At 44.3% G+C, this 17712-nt stretch overlaps 2 protein-coding genes across 4 annotated transcripts in view; one reads left to right on the forward strand and one right to left on the reverse strand.

Annotated features, from left to right (window-relative positions):
• The window catches only part of LOC105559598 (kinesin-like protein KIF16B), a 26511-nt gene extending 11983 nt beyond the window's left edge, over nt 1-14528 (forward strand). Inside the window, exons 3-16 of one of the 2 annotated variants that reach the window (XM_012008009.1) lie at nt 3150-3260; nt 3928-4044; nt 4515-4760; nt 5245-5417; nt 5594-5999; nt 6093-6377; nt 6524-6937; nt 7045-7242; nt 8657-8779; nt 9052-9183; nt 9254-9391; nt 9461-10459; nt 10690-10953; nt 11450-14528. In XM_012008009.1, the coding sequence (XP_011863399.1) occupies nt 3150-3260; nt 3928-4044; nt 4515-4760; nt 5245-5417; nt 5594-5999; nt 6093-6377; nt 6524-6937; nt 7045-7242; nt 8657-8779; nt 9052-9183; nt 9254-9391; nt 9461-10459; nt 10690-10953; nt 11450-11695 (3852 nt within the window). In that variant the 3' untranslated portion in view covers nt 11696-14528. The remainder of the gene's footprint in view (nt 1-3149; nt 3261-3927; nt 4045-4514; nt 4761-5244; nt 5418-5593; nt 6000-6092; nt 6378-6523; nt 6938-7044; nt 7243-8656; nt 8780-9051; nt 9184-9253; nt 9392-9460; nt 10460-10689; nt 10954-11449) is intronic. The other variant, XM_012008011.1, reaches the window with a different exon arrangement.
• LOC105559597 (presenilin-1) lies at nt 11149-17636 on the reverse strand. 2 transcript variants are annotated; one of them, XM_012008008.1, is made up of 8 exons: nt 17175-17636; nt 16815-17062; nt 16525-16734; nt 16217-16437; nt 15871-16143; nt 15202-15440; nt 14977-15138; nt 11149-11584 (listed from the first exon to the last, which is right to left on the reverse strand). In XM_012008008.1, the coding sequence occupies exons 1-7, from the start codon at nt 17307-17309 to the stop codon at nt 14983-14985; spliced, it is 1482 nt and encodes a 493-aa protein (XP_011863398.1). In that variant the 5' UTR covers nt 17310-17636; the 3' UTR covers nt 11149-11584; nt 14977-14982. The 2 variants fall into 2 exon arrangements, with proteins under 2 accessions (XP_011863398.1, XP_011863397.1); XM_012008007.1 differs by lacking the exon at nt 11149-11584 and having other exon boundaries at nt 14098-15138; nt 17175-17635.
• Between the last annotated feature and the right edge of the window lie 76 nt (nt 17637-17712).

The raw sequence follows: 17712 nt of genomic DNA on the forward strand, positions 1-17712 counted from the left end.
CCTGAAAATCATGTAATCGTGTGGGACATCAAGGCAAAATTTTATGAGAGTTTAATTTTCGAAGAATTTGATCAAAGTTTTTGAAATTTTATCATACATTTTACTAGTAAAATACCTAGTACACTTTTTACCAGTAAAATGTGTAGTAAAAATTTCAAAAAACTCTCATAAAGTTCTTCGAAAATTAAACTCTCATAAAATTTTGCCTCCGACCGACAAATCCAGCCTATCAAAACGAGAGACGGCATCGTGTTTATACGCGGAGGGAATTTTCTCTTGAAATTTATCCTGAAAATCATGTAATCGTGTGTGACATCAGAGCAAAATTTTGTGAGTTTTTGAAATTTTACCATACATTTGACTAGTAAAATATATGGTAAAATTTCAAAAAACTCATAAAATTCTGCAAAAATTAAGCTCACAAAATTTTGCCCTGTTGTCCCACGATTACATGATTTTCAGGGTAAATTTTAAAAGAAAATTCCCTCCCCGCGTACACCCGGATTAGGAGATACGGCGGATAATTAAAAAAAAAAGAACGACTCTTTGAAGATTGCTCGCGCGATTCGCCGCGATAAAGTGTGTAAACCTTTTATAAAATAAACGGCGCGAGAGAGAAAGAATATTTAAATTGGTTTTGCAAGAACAGACCGTTGCTTAACAAGGCAGAAAGTGTCTCGACCGTACGTCTCCGATTATCTGCGTGAATCTCCGCGCTGAAAGGTAACGGGGCATGCGTCGGGGAGAAAGTGCGAAAATCGCGGCTGGACCGCAGCGACCTGACGATTGCGGCTACGCAATCGCGCGCAATTGCCGCGCGTTGTATAATCCACATTTTATCCGCGTTCAATTAAACCTTATCCGGACGGTCTCTCTTTCTAATCAAAGGCCGCCAGTCCCGGCGGAGAACGATCGCACGGCAAAAAAAGAATCTCCGACGAGCGCGAATTAACTGCAGCCTTGGCCGAAGACACGGAGGCGCTTTTAAAAATCGAAACTGCTCGTAAATCAACGATACGAGCGAATATCGCAATCGCGCACGAGATTTCTCGTGAAATAATTTCGAAAAAAGAAATTATAGCGTCCTCTATTATAAGATATGCTCCTAATATGAGATAGCGAGATAAAAAACAGGATCGAATCAATTGGACAATTGAATCAGAGTCCGAAGAAAATCTTTATCAATTCGAACAGTTTTGTTCTTTCTTATTCAATCGTGAATTACACTAAATAATTTTTCGCAATTTTTTCCACTGAGCCATAAAGCTACGCCAAACGACGTGCTCTCTAACGGTCAATCAGTGGATTTTCACTGAAAACAGTGAATAGTCACTGATTTACAGTTACAAGTGGAGGAAAATCTCCTATTATGAGATAGGCTCCTAATATGGAGTAGCGGAGTTTCTGCTAAATTAATAGGCACCGTCCGTCGATTCCGCCATGAACTTAGTCCCCTTGGAGTCTGTTTAAATTCATTATTAGATTGCGCATACAAGTGTTGCAAAAAAATTGATAAAATTGGATGTCGAATACCCCGCTATCTCATATTAGAAGCCTATCTCACAATAGAGGACTTTCCTCTCTCTCTATATATATATTTTCAACATTCGCCGTACTTCGTGAACTTGGAGACACGTGGCTAGAGAGCTCGAGCTAACAATAAGCAGTTAGATTTATCGAGGGAGTGGATTAACCGGCGATCCGGATTTGTTTCCAACTACCTGCTACGTATCGCGAGTTTAGAAATTCGCGAGCGTATTCGCATGCCGGCTGTGTAAATTAATACGCTGTCTTCCGACCGCGCCGCAGCGTGTCTGCGCACGTGATACGAGGTGCATGCAAAATCATGCACCTATGTAAAAGCGAGATTGACCTGGAAACCGTTCTAGTCTTATTTTTTTTTAATTACCTTCCCATTCGCTTTCTTGTATAACGCAGCAGGACGCTTCCCGGCGATGCTTATCGGTTACGTAGACACATCAGGCATGTACGATCGTGCATTCTGTATGATTACCGTATACAGCAACCTCACGCGATCGTCAGGCGATTTAAATGCCAGTTAGTGGCGTTTCGTGAAAAAGAAAAGGAAATAAAAGGTTCGAGTGTCTAATTTATTTGTACGAGATTTCGTTAGATAGAAATTTAAATTTGCGAAAGATCCCAGATTACGTCGGCCGCAATGTCTGTTAGCTGGAAAAACCTGGAAAGTCTCTGAAATTCTCGGGAAGCTTTACCGAGACGTTCAAAGACTCAGAGGAAAATATTTCGGGTATCGGAACATTTTTATCGAAAAAAACGGCCTCTTCGAGGATTTTATTTTTTATTTTGCGAGCACGAAAAAATGCCATGTTTCAATCGCCAAAATATAAATTTCGTCTGGGATCTTTCAAAGGTCTATTTAGCTCCGTAGACAGACTTTGTTTTACACAATTTCATGTTAGAGTAAAAAAGAAAAATAAAACGGACAATAATAAATTGCTCTAAGTTGGCACGTAATACACCATTGTACACGTGCGCCAACATCTTCATACACTCATTACCAATAATTATATTATTTTAGGGACAGATACGCTGATGAAGACTAAGTAAAGTCGAAACGTTCGTCAATTTAAACTATTACTTTTAAGTTAAAATTAAAATTTTTTTGTTATCGCATCTTTAGATGTTAGGTAAACGCGTCATCTTATATTTTAAGTTGGAGTAAGATAACTACGTTATGCGCTTAATTCTTAAACATCCTAATTTTATTGTTATATTAAACTGAACACTGCTCGTAACACTATTGGCCTTAAAAATTTTTAACGTTTATTTTATCATTCAATTAAGACGAGCTTGCATTAATTTCTTTAAACACCTTTGCCTTTGCGCCCGCAGAAAAATTAAGCAAAAATGTCTGAGAAGCTGCGGAATTCTGTTTCCCAGCGCGAATGGAAGTTCCACGTGGATATAATATAATTTGTAAACGTAACAGACTCAATTATATAAATATAGTCTTTTTCCCCTTTCACCGTCATCATTGGTTTCTATTGCTCGTTCATCCGTACGAATTGGCGTCGTCTAAGGACGATTGAACCTTAACGCTAACGACGACGATAACGAAGCGCGCACTACTATATGTTCGAAATAACGTAATCACTTATTGTTTACAGACACCGGATAGCTGCAGAGATATCGACCGGGGGAAGTACAAAGACTTCACGTTCGATCACTCCTACTGGTCCTTCGATTCGAACGACGAGAACTATGCGTCCCAGGAAGAGGTTCATGTCAATGATTTTCCATCTAAGAGACGAAAGGAGGAAACCGAGTGGGAAAAATCATTCGCTCGAGATCGATGACGGGACTGTCGGCCTTAAAAGCGCGCGTGTCACTCGCGATACCGTATACGGGAAGACGAAACCGGTCGCCTCGCGCTTGCATAGTTGCAATTAGCTCGATCACGCCGGTGGCGAATCACGAACGCGAAGAGATACGACGAAAGAGCCGCGAGAGAAAGGGAGAGCGGCGCGTCGGCGGCAATTATAGCAATAATTGAGCCTCCCAAGCGCGGCAGCAGTTGCCGCAACAATTGATCTTCCCGAGGATATAAACGGCAGCTGTCTATTGTAATGCAACAGAAGCTTTAGGGGCCGATTAGTACTTGCAACGAACATCTGTAACGAGTGAGAGAGGGTTGTCGAAGCATAATCAAGCAGAGTAATCTTGTTATTATCCGCGAGATCCATCGTGATAATCGCTCCGGGCTACGCAATCGTTAAAGTCAACGTGACCTAATTATGGCGCCATTGTGTAAAACGCGTAGCGCGTTTTCATTGAGGGATAACGCGAGGCTGATAAAATTCGTTTCCGCTTCGTTATTAAAGTGAGACGCCGTTCGTCTTATCGAACGGCACGGAAAGACCCTAATCGAATCGTTCTCTCCCCTAGGTCTTCTACGATCTCGGTACGGACGTAATAGAAAGTGCCTTCGAGGGCTACAATGCCTGCGTTTTTGCCTATGGCCAGACAGGATCCGGGAAGACCTTTACAATGATGGGCACGCCGGTAATGTGATAATCTAATTCCTCGAAAAGACGCCACCTCCCTTCCATTCGGTCACGTTTGCTCTACGGGTGGAAAAGGGACTTTTGCATCGACATTCTCCCCGGGGTGTAATTTGAAAGGATGAAAGAGAGATGAGACGAGAAGAATTCAATTCTCAATTGCTGCGCGGAAAATTTTCGCCGTGAAATTTTTACATCATCGAGTAGACAATCAAGCGATGTAGAATCAGTCTTCTTGGGGAGCGTAGCAAATAAAATCTCACTCTGACATTATCGCAAATAATTACTCAATTATCATCGCTTTTCCTCGGTGTTGGCCAAATCGGTATGTTTTTGCAAAATAAAAAATCCACGGCTAAAGGAAAGAACCTTTTTCCACCTACGTTCAGAAAATGCGACACGTTGATTTTCCCTCAACCTCGCGATCTCTCTTCGTCTTTGTAAATCTTATCACGTGCGAATCGTACGTAGGAATCTCAGGGATTGATACCACGTATTTGCAAGACGCTTTTCGCCAGAATGGCAGCTGGAAAGGAAAGCGGGGCGTCGTACAGAACGGAAGTATCTTTCCTGGAAATCTATAACGAAAGAGTGAGAGATCTGCTTAGACTGGACCAAAGCCAATCCCATTCGCTGAGGGTACGGGAACACCCCACGGGAGGGCCGTACGTCCAAGATCTATCGTGTCATCTCGTCTACGATTATTCGGACATTCAGGTGAGGCGAGAAAGCGAAGCGTCTTAATAGCAAGCCCTACTTATCTGCCCACATACGCTATTGTTCATTGAAGTAACAACGGCAAAGAATCACATGCTTAAACTAATCTCCCTTATTGCATCATAATTTCAAATATACACTTGGCGCTTTTGTCCGAGTATAAATTAAAGGACACGTTCTTACAAAGTACTGAATATCTGTGCCTGAGAAGTAACCTGTGTCGCAACGACAAAATTATCGGTTTTGTGGTTTCTATCTCAACTGAACGTTCCATTAGGTATTTTACTATTATCTTTTGGAAAAAAGTACTTTCAAAGAAACTTTAGAATATTATAGAAATATTGAAAACAGCTTATAGAGATGCAAGTTGAATTCGAGTCTCCTTATAAAGCTAAATGTCACCCTTGACCTCTCAGGTCAGATGTCTCCTCGTATCGTGATATCAGTAATCAGAGTATCAATGAACAGATTATTCTCGTTTCAGGAATGCATGGTGAGAGGTAATACGCACAGGACTACAGCCAGCACAAAGATGAACGACGTGAGTAGCAGGAGTCACGCGATTTTTACGATAACCTTCGTACAGGCCGGCCTCTCGGAAGGCAACATGCCGTCGGAGACTGTTTCCAAGGTGCACCTTGTCGACTTGGCCGGAAGGTAGTCCCGAACAAAGAAAAACAAAAGAAATCATCCGCAAGTCGGGTTATTTTTCGAGTCCGTTTGTTCGTTCAAAAATGAGAGAATAGAGAGAGAGAGAGAGAGAAAATAAAACAATAACGCGCCGTGACGGATGTTCCACGCGGCTTCATAAAATCCGATCTTTTTTTCTTCAGTGAACGGGCGAACGCGAGCGGAGCGACGGGTCAGCGACTGAAGGAAGGCGCGCATATCAACAAGTCGTTGGTGACTTTAGGCACTGTGATATCCACGCTCTCCGAGCTCAGTTCCGCAAGCGGTGACGCGTCCGTCTCGAAACGTAATACGTTTATCCCTTATCGCGACAGCGTGCTCACGTGGCTGCTGAAAGATTCGCTGGGGGGCAACTCCAAGACTATCATGATAGCGACTATCAGCCCGGCGGAATGCAATTACAACGACACCCTCAGTACTCTTAGATATGCCAATCGCGCGAAGAACATTATCAATAAGCCGACTATCAACGAAGACGCGAACGTGAAACTCATCAGGGAGCTCAGAGCGGAGATAGAGAAGCTCAAGTCCCTCATCGACAAAAACATGGCAAGTATTTGCGAATGAATTGCGGGGCACGTTTTTCCAAATTCTTCCTCATTGCTATCGTCGAAAAGATATATTTACATGTGTGATTTGTAGAACGTGGAGAAACCACCGCAAGTGCTATTGGCTCAAATCCAAGAGAAGCAGGAGCAGGAGAAGGTACTGACCGAGGAATGGACCGAGAAGTGGCGGGAGACGCAACAGATTCTGCAAGAACAGAAAGCGCTGGGATTACGAAAGAGCGGGGTCGGCGTTGTTCTCGACTCGGAAATGCCGCATCTAGTCGGCATCGACGACGACCTGCTCAGTACCGGCGTTACGTTGTATCATTTGAAAGAGGGGAGAACGCTAGTCGGCACGGAGGACGCTCCCGTTGTCCAGGTGACAAATATAATGCAAGATTATAAAGCAGAAATTGCATATACGTGTAGACTACTGACCTATCTAATTCAAGTAAAAGACCAAGCTTTAAATAAGAGGCGACATTATTAAAGTGATTAAAGGCACTCGTTATGTCTTGTAAGCAGGATATTGTGCTGACCGGCGCGGACGTGGAACCGGAACACTGCGTAGTCGAGCTGGATAGTGGCGTGGCGACGCTGCATCCGCTCTCGCCCCACTGCTGGATCAATACTGCCCAGGTGGACAAACCGACCAGACTGTCGCAAGGCTGCATCATTCTCCTGGGCAGGAACAACATGTTCCGATACAATGATCCGGCCGAGGCGGCGAAGCTGCGGAAGGAGGGCGGCTCGGGCAACGGCAATCTGCAATCGACGGTCGTCAATCTGTCGAGGTTGTCGCTCCTGAGCTGGAGCGTCTCCGATCTGCACGCGTCCTGCTCCAGCGATAATCTCCTGAACTCGAGCGAGGATCTCAGAGCGGTCGAGGAGCTGGAACAGCAGAAGGCTGCGTTGCTGAAGGAGAAGGAAGACTTCAAGGTGCGTTGGTAAAATATTTCAGATTGCGACGCTTCTCTCTCTCTCTCTCTCTCTCTCTTTCTCTCTCTCGCTGGGCCAAATTTTGAGCAACCATGTACCTTTCGCAGAGGGAACAAGAGGAGCGGGAGGAGAGGTGGACCGCCAGGAGGGAAGCGTTGGAAGGAGCCCAGCGCGAGCTGGAGCGCGAGTGGGGCGCGCAGTGGAAAGAGTGGGCGGACGCGATCGCGGTCCTGGAGTCGCGTCAACGCGAGCTGCGCGCGCGCCGGCATATCCTGGAGCAAGAGCGGCGGGACGAAATGACGCAAGTAAGTGACACGGACGCGCCTCCGTCTCCGGACTTGAATGTAATGAATAAGTACCAATTCTACCTCGTCCTTGTCGCTATCGGTGTCCTTATTTACTTGTCTGGCAACATCATCATCTACTCGCACGTCTGTCCGTTAAACATGTGATAAAGCTTCGCTCTTCGCGCGTCGCTGCGAGACGCCACGCAATTCGTGGCCAAGTCTGCGAGTGTCCCGACTACGCGAACGAACGTTTGCGAAAAAAAAAATAATATAAAGAAAGAAACGACATTTCGATAACAGACCAAAATTCTTGTGATTAAGATACACAGTATCCGTCTATCGACGTCCAGATCCAGGCCTGTCAGTATGTGTTTTCCTCCATAGCAAGCTTTCGTTGTCGTTTGCGACGAGACTTTGCGTTCCATGAGATTGTCTACATGAGATTATCTTGATTCCGCCGCCGGCCTCAAGAGTCCTCAGATATATATTGCGTACACGTACAATTAACATATTAATATTTACAAATCGTTTATGTTAACAAATTGCGTTGGTGTATATGAGTAAGCGGCTGATCACGAAAAAAGGTGCTAGTGCTGAAGAGATATTGCCGGACAGATGGCATTCCTTGGAATGTTATATATTTAAGTATCTAGTAAGAATGTTAAGAGTGAAGTATGTACATATCTTGGGCTTGTTTGTATAGAGATACGTCTATGGGTTTGTTATGCGAGATATCAAGATACAGAGGCACTAATTATTGTTATACCGATATATATATATTGTTGTTTAATAAATTTTTCATACAAAAATTGGCGTTTGATCCTCCACAAAGTACTTGCACGCACTTTCACTGTTTTCTGTCTCTCTCTCTATATGTTTCTCACATAATTCTTAAGAGTATGCATTCGATCGAATTAACACTCCCGATTAACAAACCCAATTTCTCATTAACTCGCCGCACCCCGGGATCCGTCCGCATGATGCACTGTTCCGAGTATTGGTTAATAGAATGGCGGAGACTTGTTTTCTCGAGGCAATGCATCGCGAGGACACATTCGCTGTTTGTTTAATCTCTTTATTTTGCGACTTGTTTATTCGTATTTGCATCTGTTTATTAAAGACGTACGCAGGGATCAATTTTTTTTTTTAGCGAATACATGCGTTAATATTTATACTATATATCGTTTCTACTCTACAATTGTCATGTGGCGTCCAAAGCGCACTTTTGTACGTCCTAAAAACGAACGAAGCAACACAAACGTTCAGTTTCTTCTTATTAATCTTCAGGCGCCACTGATTATCATAAATATTTATTTAGTACCTCGTTCATATGCAACAATATCATGACAAATTGTTAATATTTAATTTTGATGTCATCTTTTGTTGATTATCTCTTTTGTTAACGCATCGGTGTATGTGTGTGTGGTACCAGGTAGAAAGTATATGTAGGGAAGTCGCCTATCTGCGCACATTATTGCAGTCCAAGCATCGACAATTGCAAGAGCTCGCCAACAGTCAGGAACGTGCGCAAACGTGTCAGCATCGGTGGGAAAAGGTAAGGATTATAACGCGAGGAATCCTCGAGTTTGTTACTCGCGACACGCACGCATATTGCAAACGACGCGAGGCACATGTCGCACTATACATTCATACAACTTTCTTTTATGACAAACCACGCAGACAACGTAACAGCCCTCTCGGCAGTAGTCACTTAATTATTTAAATAAAACGACGGGACGTGAAGTACGTTTATTGCTATAATAGATCGTATGTGAATGTAAAAGGTCGGACGTCTGGTTTTACAGTAATTTCCGTGTAATTTTGTAGAGAGTGAGTGAAGCAGGATGTGCTTTTCAGACGGACAACGGCGCCGGTAGTGACGACAGTCTGCCCGAATCTTGGTCCAGTCTCAACGACGAAAAGTGCATCGACAGCGTCCGACAATTGGTGAATCATCACGTAAGTGGGTTTACACGCCTCTTCAATCCCGTTCGGTCGCTTTCTACTAAAAAAAAACATGTAATCTTAGAAGAAAGAACTAGCCGCTTTGGAGAACGAGCTGCAGAGCAAGGTCAAGTCTCTGAACGAACATCAGAGCAAGGTGGATAAGATGGAGGAGGAACTGATGGAGATCGCGAAGAAACAGAAGCAGATATTCCGGGCAGAAGTACGTACGCAAAAAAATTCTAACGTTCCGCGAGACAATTCTTTATACTTACATCGCGACGGCTTCTAGCGGGACGGCGATGGGGTGACGGAGAAGAAACTGCTGTTGGCAAAGCGGACGCAGGAGCAGCTCGAGGAGATCGTACGGCGTAAACAGAGTCTGTCGTTGGACTTGAAGCGCGCCACGCCCGCCTTCCCGGACGACAGTTGTTCGTCGAACGGCTGCGACGAGACGGCTTTCAGCTGCAACTCGAGATCCTTCCAGGATGCGAACAACAGGAAACATCGGATCGCCGCGGACCTGAATCTGCTGCCGCTGAGTATACCGAGCTCCGACACCGCGGAGACATTCCACACGGCAGCGGCCGACTCTCCGGAACTTCGCATCATCTTCGAGAATGCCGACACGATGTGTATAAGCGACCTGACGAAGAACGTGTCATCACAAGACGTTGGCCACGATGATGGAAACGCATCCGAGGAGACGAAAAACACGACGAATGCGAACAGAGCCGCTGCCGTGGAGCTGGCGGGCGACGAGGAGAGGCAGGCGCAACCGCCCGTGATGCCCGACATCCCGGAAAACATGCTCCAGGACACGCTAGACTCGCCGATACAGCAGAATCCGGCGATGAAGAAGCTGAACCAAAGAATCGCACGTCAACGCGTGATGGTGATGAGATGCTTGGACGCCGGTACCCCGTCGAAGGACGATCTCAATCGGCAGATAATGATACTGCAGGATCTGCAGAGACAGCAGATCGAGCTGGAAGTGTCTTTGTTGGAGGACGAACGGAAAACTTATTCTACGAAGCGACTCCAGTGCGGCGGCGACGACGACGGGCTCGTCGACAACGAGGCCGCGAACCACGTACAGAACGAACCAAATGCTTACTGTAGTGTTGTAGAACCTACGAATAATAGCTCCGCCATTCTATTAACGGTAGCGCAAACCAGATCTCAACTTTTCAGGAATAACAGGCCTAACGCTAACGATCAAGAGACTTTGTCGGAATCGTTAGCGTCTAAAAGATCCTCCGGTCGGGGTTACTCGACAGTTTACTTGACGGTGAGTTCACTGGCGTCTCTCCTCTTCCTCGTCTTATGCCCATTTCTACCAATGCGGATCAGCTTTAATCCCGATTTAACTAAGTTTTGATCTCTTTTTCCAATTCCCGAAAATTCCTAGGAAAGGATAAAAAGTAAAGTTAAACCGAGATCAGAGTTAATCCGCATTGATAGAATTGGGCATTGGGAAACAGTCGTGACAACTTCAACGCATATACGTTCTCTGCGCAGAGTCAGAATCGCGGCGATCGCTTGAGCAGTCCGTACTCCTTGACAATCACGAGATCCCTGCCGTCGTTGATAGCAAATGACGGCGACTGCGTGATCAATATGATTGTCAGCGTGCCGTCGTATGTGATACGCGGAGCCGGCGCGTCCAGCCACTACGAGTACGAGGTGCGAGTTGTGGCGCAGGACGACAGCTGGACGCTGCTACGTAGATACAGGAGGTTCCGGGAGTTGTATACGTCGATGCGACAGAAGTACGGTAGCAAGGTACGTTATAGCTTAATTGCACCACGCAATAATTATGAAGGTGACGCGAGTGTTTGAGTCTATCGCTATAAAGTATCCAAATGTGTGTCTACCTAAGCTCTAGGGAAAGAAATTGATTTTAATGCCAAATAAAAAAACTGGCATCATTGTAAAGAGAGAAAAATCTTGTTCAAGAGTATCTCACTGATTCGTTCGGTTTGCTTTATACAGTATTTATTAGAAAATGTTATTTCATGCATCGTGTAAAAGCATTAAAGAGTCAGAACGTACACATATAAAATACAAGTCAGAACGCACGCATATATACATAAATAATGTAACAATTTTACTCTGAATTCGGACGCAAATTATGTAGATACTCTAAAGTGCCGAGTGTTAAAGAACTTTAAATAGAAACGTCGAATTATCTCGAGACAAAATGTACACACGACTCAGACCACTTTCATAAGCGCGTGCTCATATGCAATCGATTTTACGGAGACTCTTTGATGTGCAGGTCGCGGCGCTACGCTTTCCCCCACGCCAAGTCTTTCCGAAGTACGAGGTCGTCGCGAGACAACGCCGGAAACGCCTCGAGGAGTATCTTCGCCGATTGATTCAAGTTTGCTCGGAACTGCCGCACTGCGAGCCCCTATACAAATACAACGGCAATCTTAGCAACATAAACAAACAATCCCTGCTGGAGTTCAGCCCGTTTTTCCGCCGCGGTATGTTCGAGAGCGGCAAGTACGGAACTAGCTAAGGTACTACCGTGCGACCCTCACCCTTCCGAAATGCCGACGAATGGGCGAGAGAATTGAATAAGCGAACACGCGACAGATGTTTATAATTCCTCGTATTTTTTTCATTTTCTTTTCTATTTAATAAAAATGTGGTAGCTATAGCTAAAGAGAGATGTCGCGCGAATTGAGTGGCAACGGCGTTCACACAGAATGAGTCCCGTAACATTTGTCGCATACATTTCTTGAATCACATATCGGTCCTGCGAAAAATTATATAAGGATAAAAACTGAAGTGTTTCGTGACTTATCGATACCCTCGATAAGGGTATTACGAATCGTTGGTCGGTTCAGCCGGATTGCAAATGTTAAGCGACTCGTCCTGCTTTGTAGTCGTTACAAAGGTATATGCTTCCAGAAGCTTAGCGATCGTAAGACTGTTCTGTAGAAAATGAGCGTTCCTCACTGATGACCGTGTCTCGCGGGCAAATCCGCGTAGAGACATTAACGGGAAAGCAACGTGATATATTCTTTATGAGAGAGCAAAGACCGCGGTCGGCGAGGCGAAACATATCGCGTCACAGCGACTTATTTTTTCCTTTACAGATATTTTCCTAATGTCCCTCTCCAATAGAATCGCCCAGTAGAATTCACGAAGTGTACCTTCCTTCGATATAGTCAAATCATGTAGCGGATATTGTAATTCTGGTTACGTTTAACTAGCGCGAAAGTCACTGTAAATTGGCAGGAGCGAATTCGTCAGCAACGGTGACTTCGCGTAGTCTACTCGATAGCCGAAGAGTATTTATTTTGCGTCGAATAGCGTTTTGTATGCGCGACCCGAAGTAGCGAATCGACTAGCGAATTGAAAGAATTTCCCGTTAGCGTAATAGTTGCCGGCTTGTAAACGTAGCAGTGTGTTACAAGCGAGGAAGATATCATATCTCTGTTAAAGCTCTTCCGTTTCCGGGATCTATCTCTGGCTATTAATAAAGCTCTTACCACTACTTCAGGCACGTGTTCTGGAGATCCGAATAAGAAATTTATACAAACGCGTGTCCAGAAACGTTCCTTGCCGCGAGTCCCTTAAAGATTTCTAAACAAAAAATCTGCTATCGCATGTTTTCTGAACTTAAGGATGTATTACGTATACCTTCCCAGCAAAAAATACAGTAATTTTAGTTAAATTTTAGTTAAAAATTCAATATATATCGGTTGTGTGCATACTTTAACGGCTGGCTATTATTGAATATTATAACAAAGATGTTAATTTTACTGATTTAAATAACTTCAACCTCTTTTTATAATTATTGACAGCGTATTTATAAATATTCTTAATAGCGGTTAAAAACTTTTGGCTGGCCATGAATCCAACTGCTAAAAACAAAAATCTGACATATATAATCTGCATATAGACAGAAAAATGTTTCATAACCTGTCAATCTCCAAACAATATGTTGTTTAAAATCGGAATATAAGACATTTTACAGATATCATTAAGACATCTTGTACATGTAACATCATAAGACGTCTTATAAAAGGTACCCTATATTTCTATTTTGGACAGCGTGTTGTCTGGAACGCACATAAAATTTGAAAAAATTAATAACTTGAAAACGAATCAGTCAATTGATCCAAAATTTATCACAGGTTTTCATGGTATATAAATGCACAACTTCTGTAAAAATTTCAGCTTTTTCCCTCTATTTTAACTTAAGTAACATACATCCTTAAAGCTCGAAGAAAGTGAAAATGTGCAAAAATATAATATTCTTTGAGCTTTATTCTCCAACTTTTTGATCATTTTGAATTTTTTTTGAAGAAGATTCAAAATTTAAATAGAAATAAAATTTCTTTCACGTGATTGCTATTTCCGGGGAAAATTTTTTTTCTAATATCTTTAAAGGACTGTAACTTGGTGAGAGTTTCTAGGACATGTATTTCTGTGCACTTTTTTTTCGTACTGTGGCCTTTAAGTATCCGAAGTAGCGGTAAAGTGTTTATTAATAGCCTTTGTCTGCCTGCCCGTCTGTGTATATGTGTGAGTGTGCGCGCGCGCGCGTGTGTGTGTGTGTGTGCATAAATGTGTATAGTGCGAGGGAATTAACAGACCACTGTTAAAGTTGGAGTTGTTACGCAGATGTTAGCATTTATTTGAATATTGATACTAAACCAAAGTTGATCAATGATAAGTATCGATTTTGGCAAGTATCACCGCATTGCTATGGATAATAATTGATCAGATCGATCAGATCGCTGTACGATAAAAGTATTAAAATTTATCAAAAAAAAAAGCTTCTTATTGGCGTGCAAGGAACCTTGGAATAACGTAAAACTGCTTGTTCGTTACATAGTCAGGACATTTCGCGTTGCATTCTTACTAAATGTTTGGAGGTGCGAAAGGGAGAGATAACACTTGCAGCTTCGAGAAAACGCTGTTATATTTAGTACGTTAAAATAAAATCTATATAAAAAAAAGAATGCTAAGCGCCACACGTACGATAAATATGCTTTTCAGTAGTACGAGGGGGAGGAAAAAAAAAGGTATTTATTCCACGGCTGTGTGTAGCCCGGACTCGAGAAACCCCCGCAGATTCATCCTGGCTGATAACTGATAATTAGCGATAGCAAAACCCGGCGCTCTAGAGCAACGACACCATTCAGTGGTGCGTGACTGCGAACACTAATCGAGACGTGTATTACGAGGCAGTTATTACTTACTTCGAAACGGACATTACCTCGCGTTTCATACGATTCACCATCGTTATCCGCTTTTTTTATACACGAATCTACGAGACCTATACATGTTCCATAAGTGTAACAATGGAGTACAATAAATTGTTATAATGCAGCGCATTTTCCCGCTTGTGTATCACATATCGCCGCGACGAGATGTGCTCGTCTGGTTCTCGCGAAACGCAGGCGCGCTTTCGTGAATTCGCTTCGCATAGAAAAATACTAAATAATGACATCCTTTATCGTTCTCTAATTCTATCCCGCTATGTTAGAAATTTAAATGATTTTCCTTTTCTGAGCGACGCACATACATACACGCACATGTAACACACACTCTATACACCTGCTTCTCCGATAAACATCTGAAGGTACTTTTCGTCTTGATTTGTTTCGGGGCCCGAAAAAAATTCACGGAACCGAGTTTAAAAGACCGAGCTCGCGAGAAAATACGGAAATGAACGATGACACGAGAGACACCAAACGCAGGTAAATAAATGGGCATTGTCCCCTCGAGTACTCGATTTTTCAAATAAATTATGTTAAATAATAGGATGGGGTTTTGTCATACCTCGATTTAAATGAACACTTGTTCGCTCGCTAAACTATCGGCAAACGGCGCGACAATCACCCTCGTGGCAAAATAAAACGTTAAACCGAACGTGATGGAAATCGGCAACGCGGGCAGCGCTTTCTTGAATATGGCCAGCAACAGCAGCGTCAAACAGAGGCCCTGCGTAGAAAACGGTCGATTAGGAAAATACTGTCTCGGTGTCGCGGCTGTACAAATACGTACAATAAGAATAGCGACGAAGCAAGCCAACGTGGTGTTCCAGTCTCCATAGCTGGACGCCTTTCCGACGAGCACGCTGTAAAATATGAAGTCCCCGAGGCCCAGCTTAACCCCGCGTTCCTCCTCGGCGACCGCCGCTTGTCCCTGCGACTCTCGCGGACGGCTCTCCTGCTGCCTCGCGTCTTCCCTCAACGCGGACGAGTTCTCGCGCACTTCCTGGGCGCGCCTCGTGCTACGCTCGTCTGTATAAACAGGATTAATTCAGCTCTTCGTCCGAAAGGGTTGGTTCTTGCAATTTAATTTTTAATTGGGATAACTTGAACGAAATTAAATAATCTAGTATCTACATATTTGATCCATATAGTTTACTTTGTAGTTTTGTTAATGATTTAGTTAATGCAATTTCTTCTACCGGCAATAATTCAATGTGGAAAACTCGAACAAAATTAAATAATCTAGTATCTACATATTTCATCCGTACAGAGTTCATTTTGTAGTTTTGTTAATGATTTAGTTAATGCAATTTCTTCTACCGGCAATAATAAAATTTGGAAAACTTGAACAAAATTAAATAATCTAGTATCTACGTATTTGAGCCATAGAGTTTATTTTATAGTTTTGTTAATGACACACTTTAATTTCTCCTACTGGCAATGAGATTAATGCTCGTACCGTGCGTCTCCACCCATTCAGGAGTGAAGCCTCCCTCTTCTGCATCGCCCGACGCTTGATTATTTTGATTGTCCGCCTGGCCACGCGTGGGAGACGCCGCGGTGTCTCCGGACGCCATTGTAGCCGCCTGCACATATCCAGCGTAAGTGACGGTAAACGAATACAGGATGGTGGAAGAATATATTAAAGCAGGGAAGATAGATTCGTTTCGCTCCTGCGCCGTTTCGACCAGTATCCTTAGTGGGCCTTTCGGCGTTAAAACCGCAATCAAGTCTACGATGCAAACAAGAGGGACATAAGATTTGTTGCGTTCGCAGTAGGTTTCCGTCTCGAAAGCTCTTCTTACCCCAAATACTTATAACGCCGAGCACAACCCATGCCGTCCACTCGGGTAAATACTTAATGAAAACAAGCGCCATCAGGGCGGAGATAAAGATCAGATACGCCTGTTGAAGCTGCAACGGACCCTGCCAGTGGATACAAATCATCCCGACTACACCGAAATTCCATAAGCCTATACTTAACGTGAATAAATCCATTGGAATGTTATAAGCTTTCAGCACTTGCCTGCAAGTACAAATGCGCAGTAAGACTACCGTCGAATGTCGGAGTGGAGTATCTTACATCTATACAGAGCACCTTCTTTATACTCACTCGCAGTACAGAACGGAAAACATTGACAGCAACAGCAGAGAGCTTATGATCAGCCAGCCGTGTATGACTTTGTAAAATCTGTATTTGTAAAGGATGATAAGTATCACAGTCATAAACACAATAACGCTCATGAGAATCAGCGAGTTGGCGAACGCCTGCCAGACTTTGGTACTCGTGTCGGAGCTGTCCTCGTGAAATGGAGTGTATACTCTAGAAAGAAAGTCCGATTGAAGCGGCGTCGCACGCGGCGCAGACCGCGCTGCAAGTCGCAGGGGCGAAGAAGCACTCACAAGTACATTCCCTTGGTCGTGTAGAAGTTGACTGAGCTTATCGTGGCGACCACGACCAGCATGCACAGCGAGACGGGAACGAAGAGCTTGATCACATGCGCCGCGCCGTACTTGAGCTCCTCCTCCTCCTCGTCTCTGTAGTGCCTCAGCCTGTTTTGATTATTGCTGCCGGACGTGCCACGTCTGTTGGAGCGCGCGACAGCCGTGCCCGGCGTCTCGATATGTACCTCGGGAACCCCATTCTCCACCTGCGACCGAAAAGGCAACGCTTTTAACAACGGCATCCCACATTCCGCTCCGTCGGTAGGAGTCGAAAGGGGCTGAGCCAAGGGCCCGGGCATTTCGCTGAGACGACCCTACCTCTTCGTTGGCACTTCTGGAGCGGCCCTTCCGACGGTCATTGCCCAGGATCAGGTCGTCCGTGCGAGACTCCGCGACGTGACCGTCCATCAGGCTTGTGTACTCGTTCGCTGAGTCGTAGTCACTCTCAGACATTCATCAAAGTCTGTGTTCCCGGACGCGCGGATAGAGGAGGACTTGGGGGTTTGGACTCGGACGGGGCTGCTCGTGCCACTTACGACACCCACGGCGGCGGTGTATGTACCTCCCGACGTTGTCGCGCTCGAGTGTGAGAAAAAATAGCCAAGAGACGCAGCTCACGTCCGATTCAACTCCCTCGTCTCCCTGATCATCCTAAATCGTCCGCTCCGCGAGAAATCTCGTTACTACTTGATAATCGTTTACAACCTTTCTCTCTGTCGTCCTCTCCCTCTCTCTCTCTCTCTCCCCCTCTCCCTCTTTCTCGCTCTTTCTCTCTCGCCACTGATTCACCATGCGGCCGCCATATTTGAAACAAGTACAAAAGACAGATTGCGCTATAAGCGTCTGCACTCCGTTG

The sequence above is a fragment of the Vollenhovia emeryi genome, unplaced genomic scaffold (genome assembly GCF_000949405.1).
Source record: "Vollenhovia emeryi isolate VEMERY1.0 unplaced genomic scaffold, V.emery_V1.0 DF939262.1, whole genome shotgun sequence".
NCBI lineage: Eukaryota > Metazoa > Arthropoda > Insecta > Hymenoptera > Formicidae > Vollenhovia > Vollenhovia emeryi.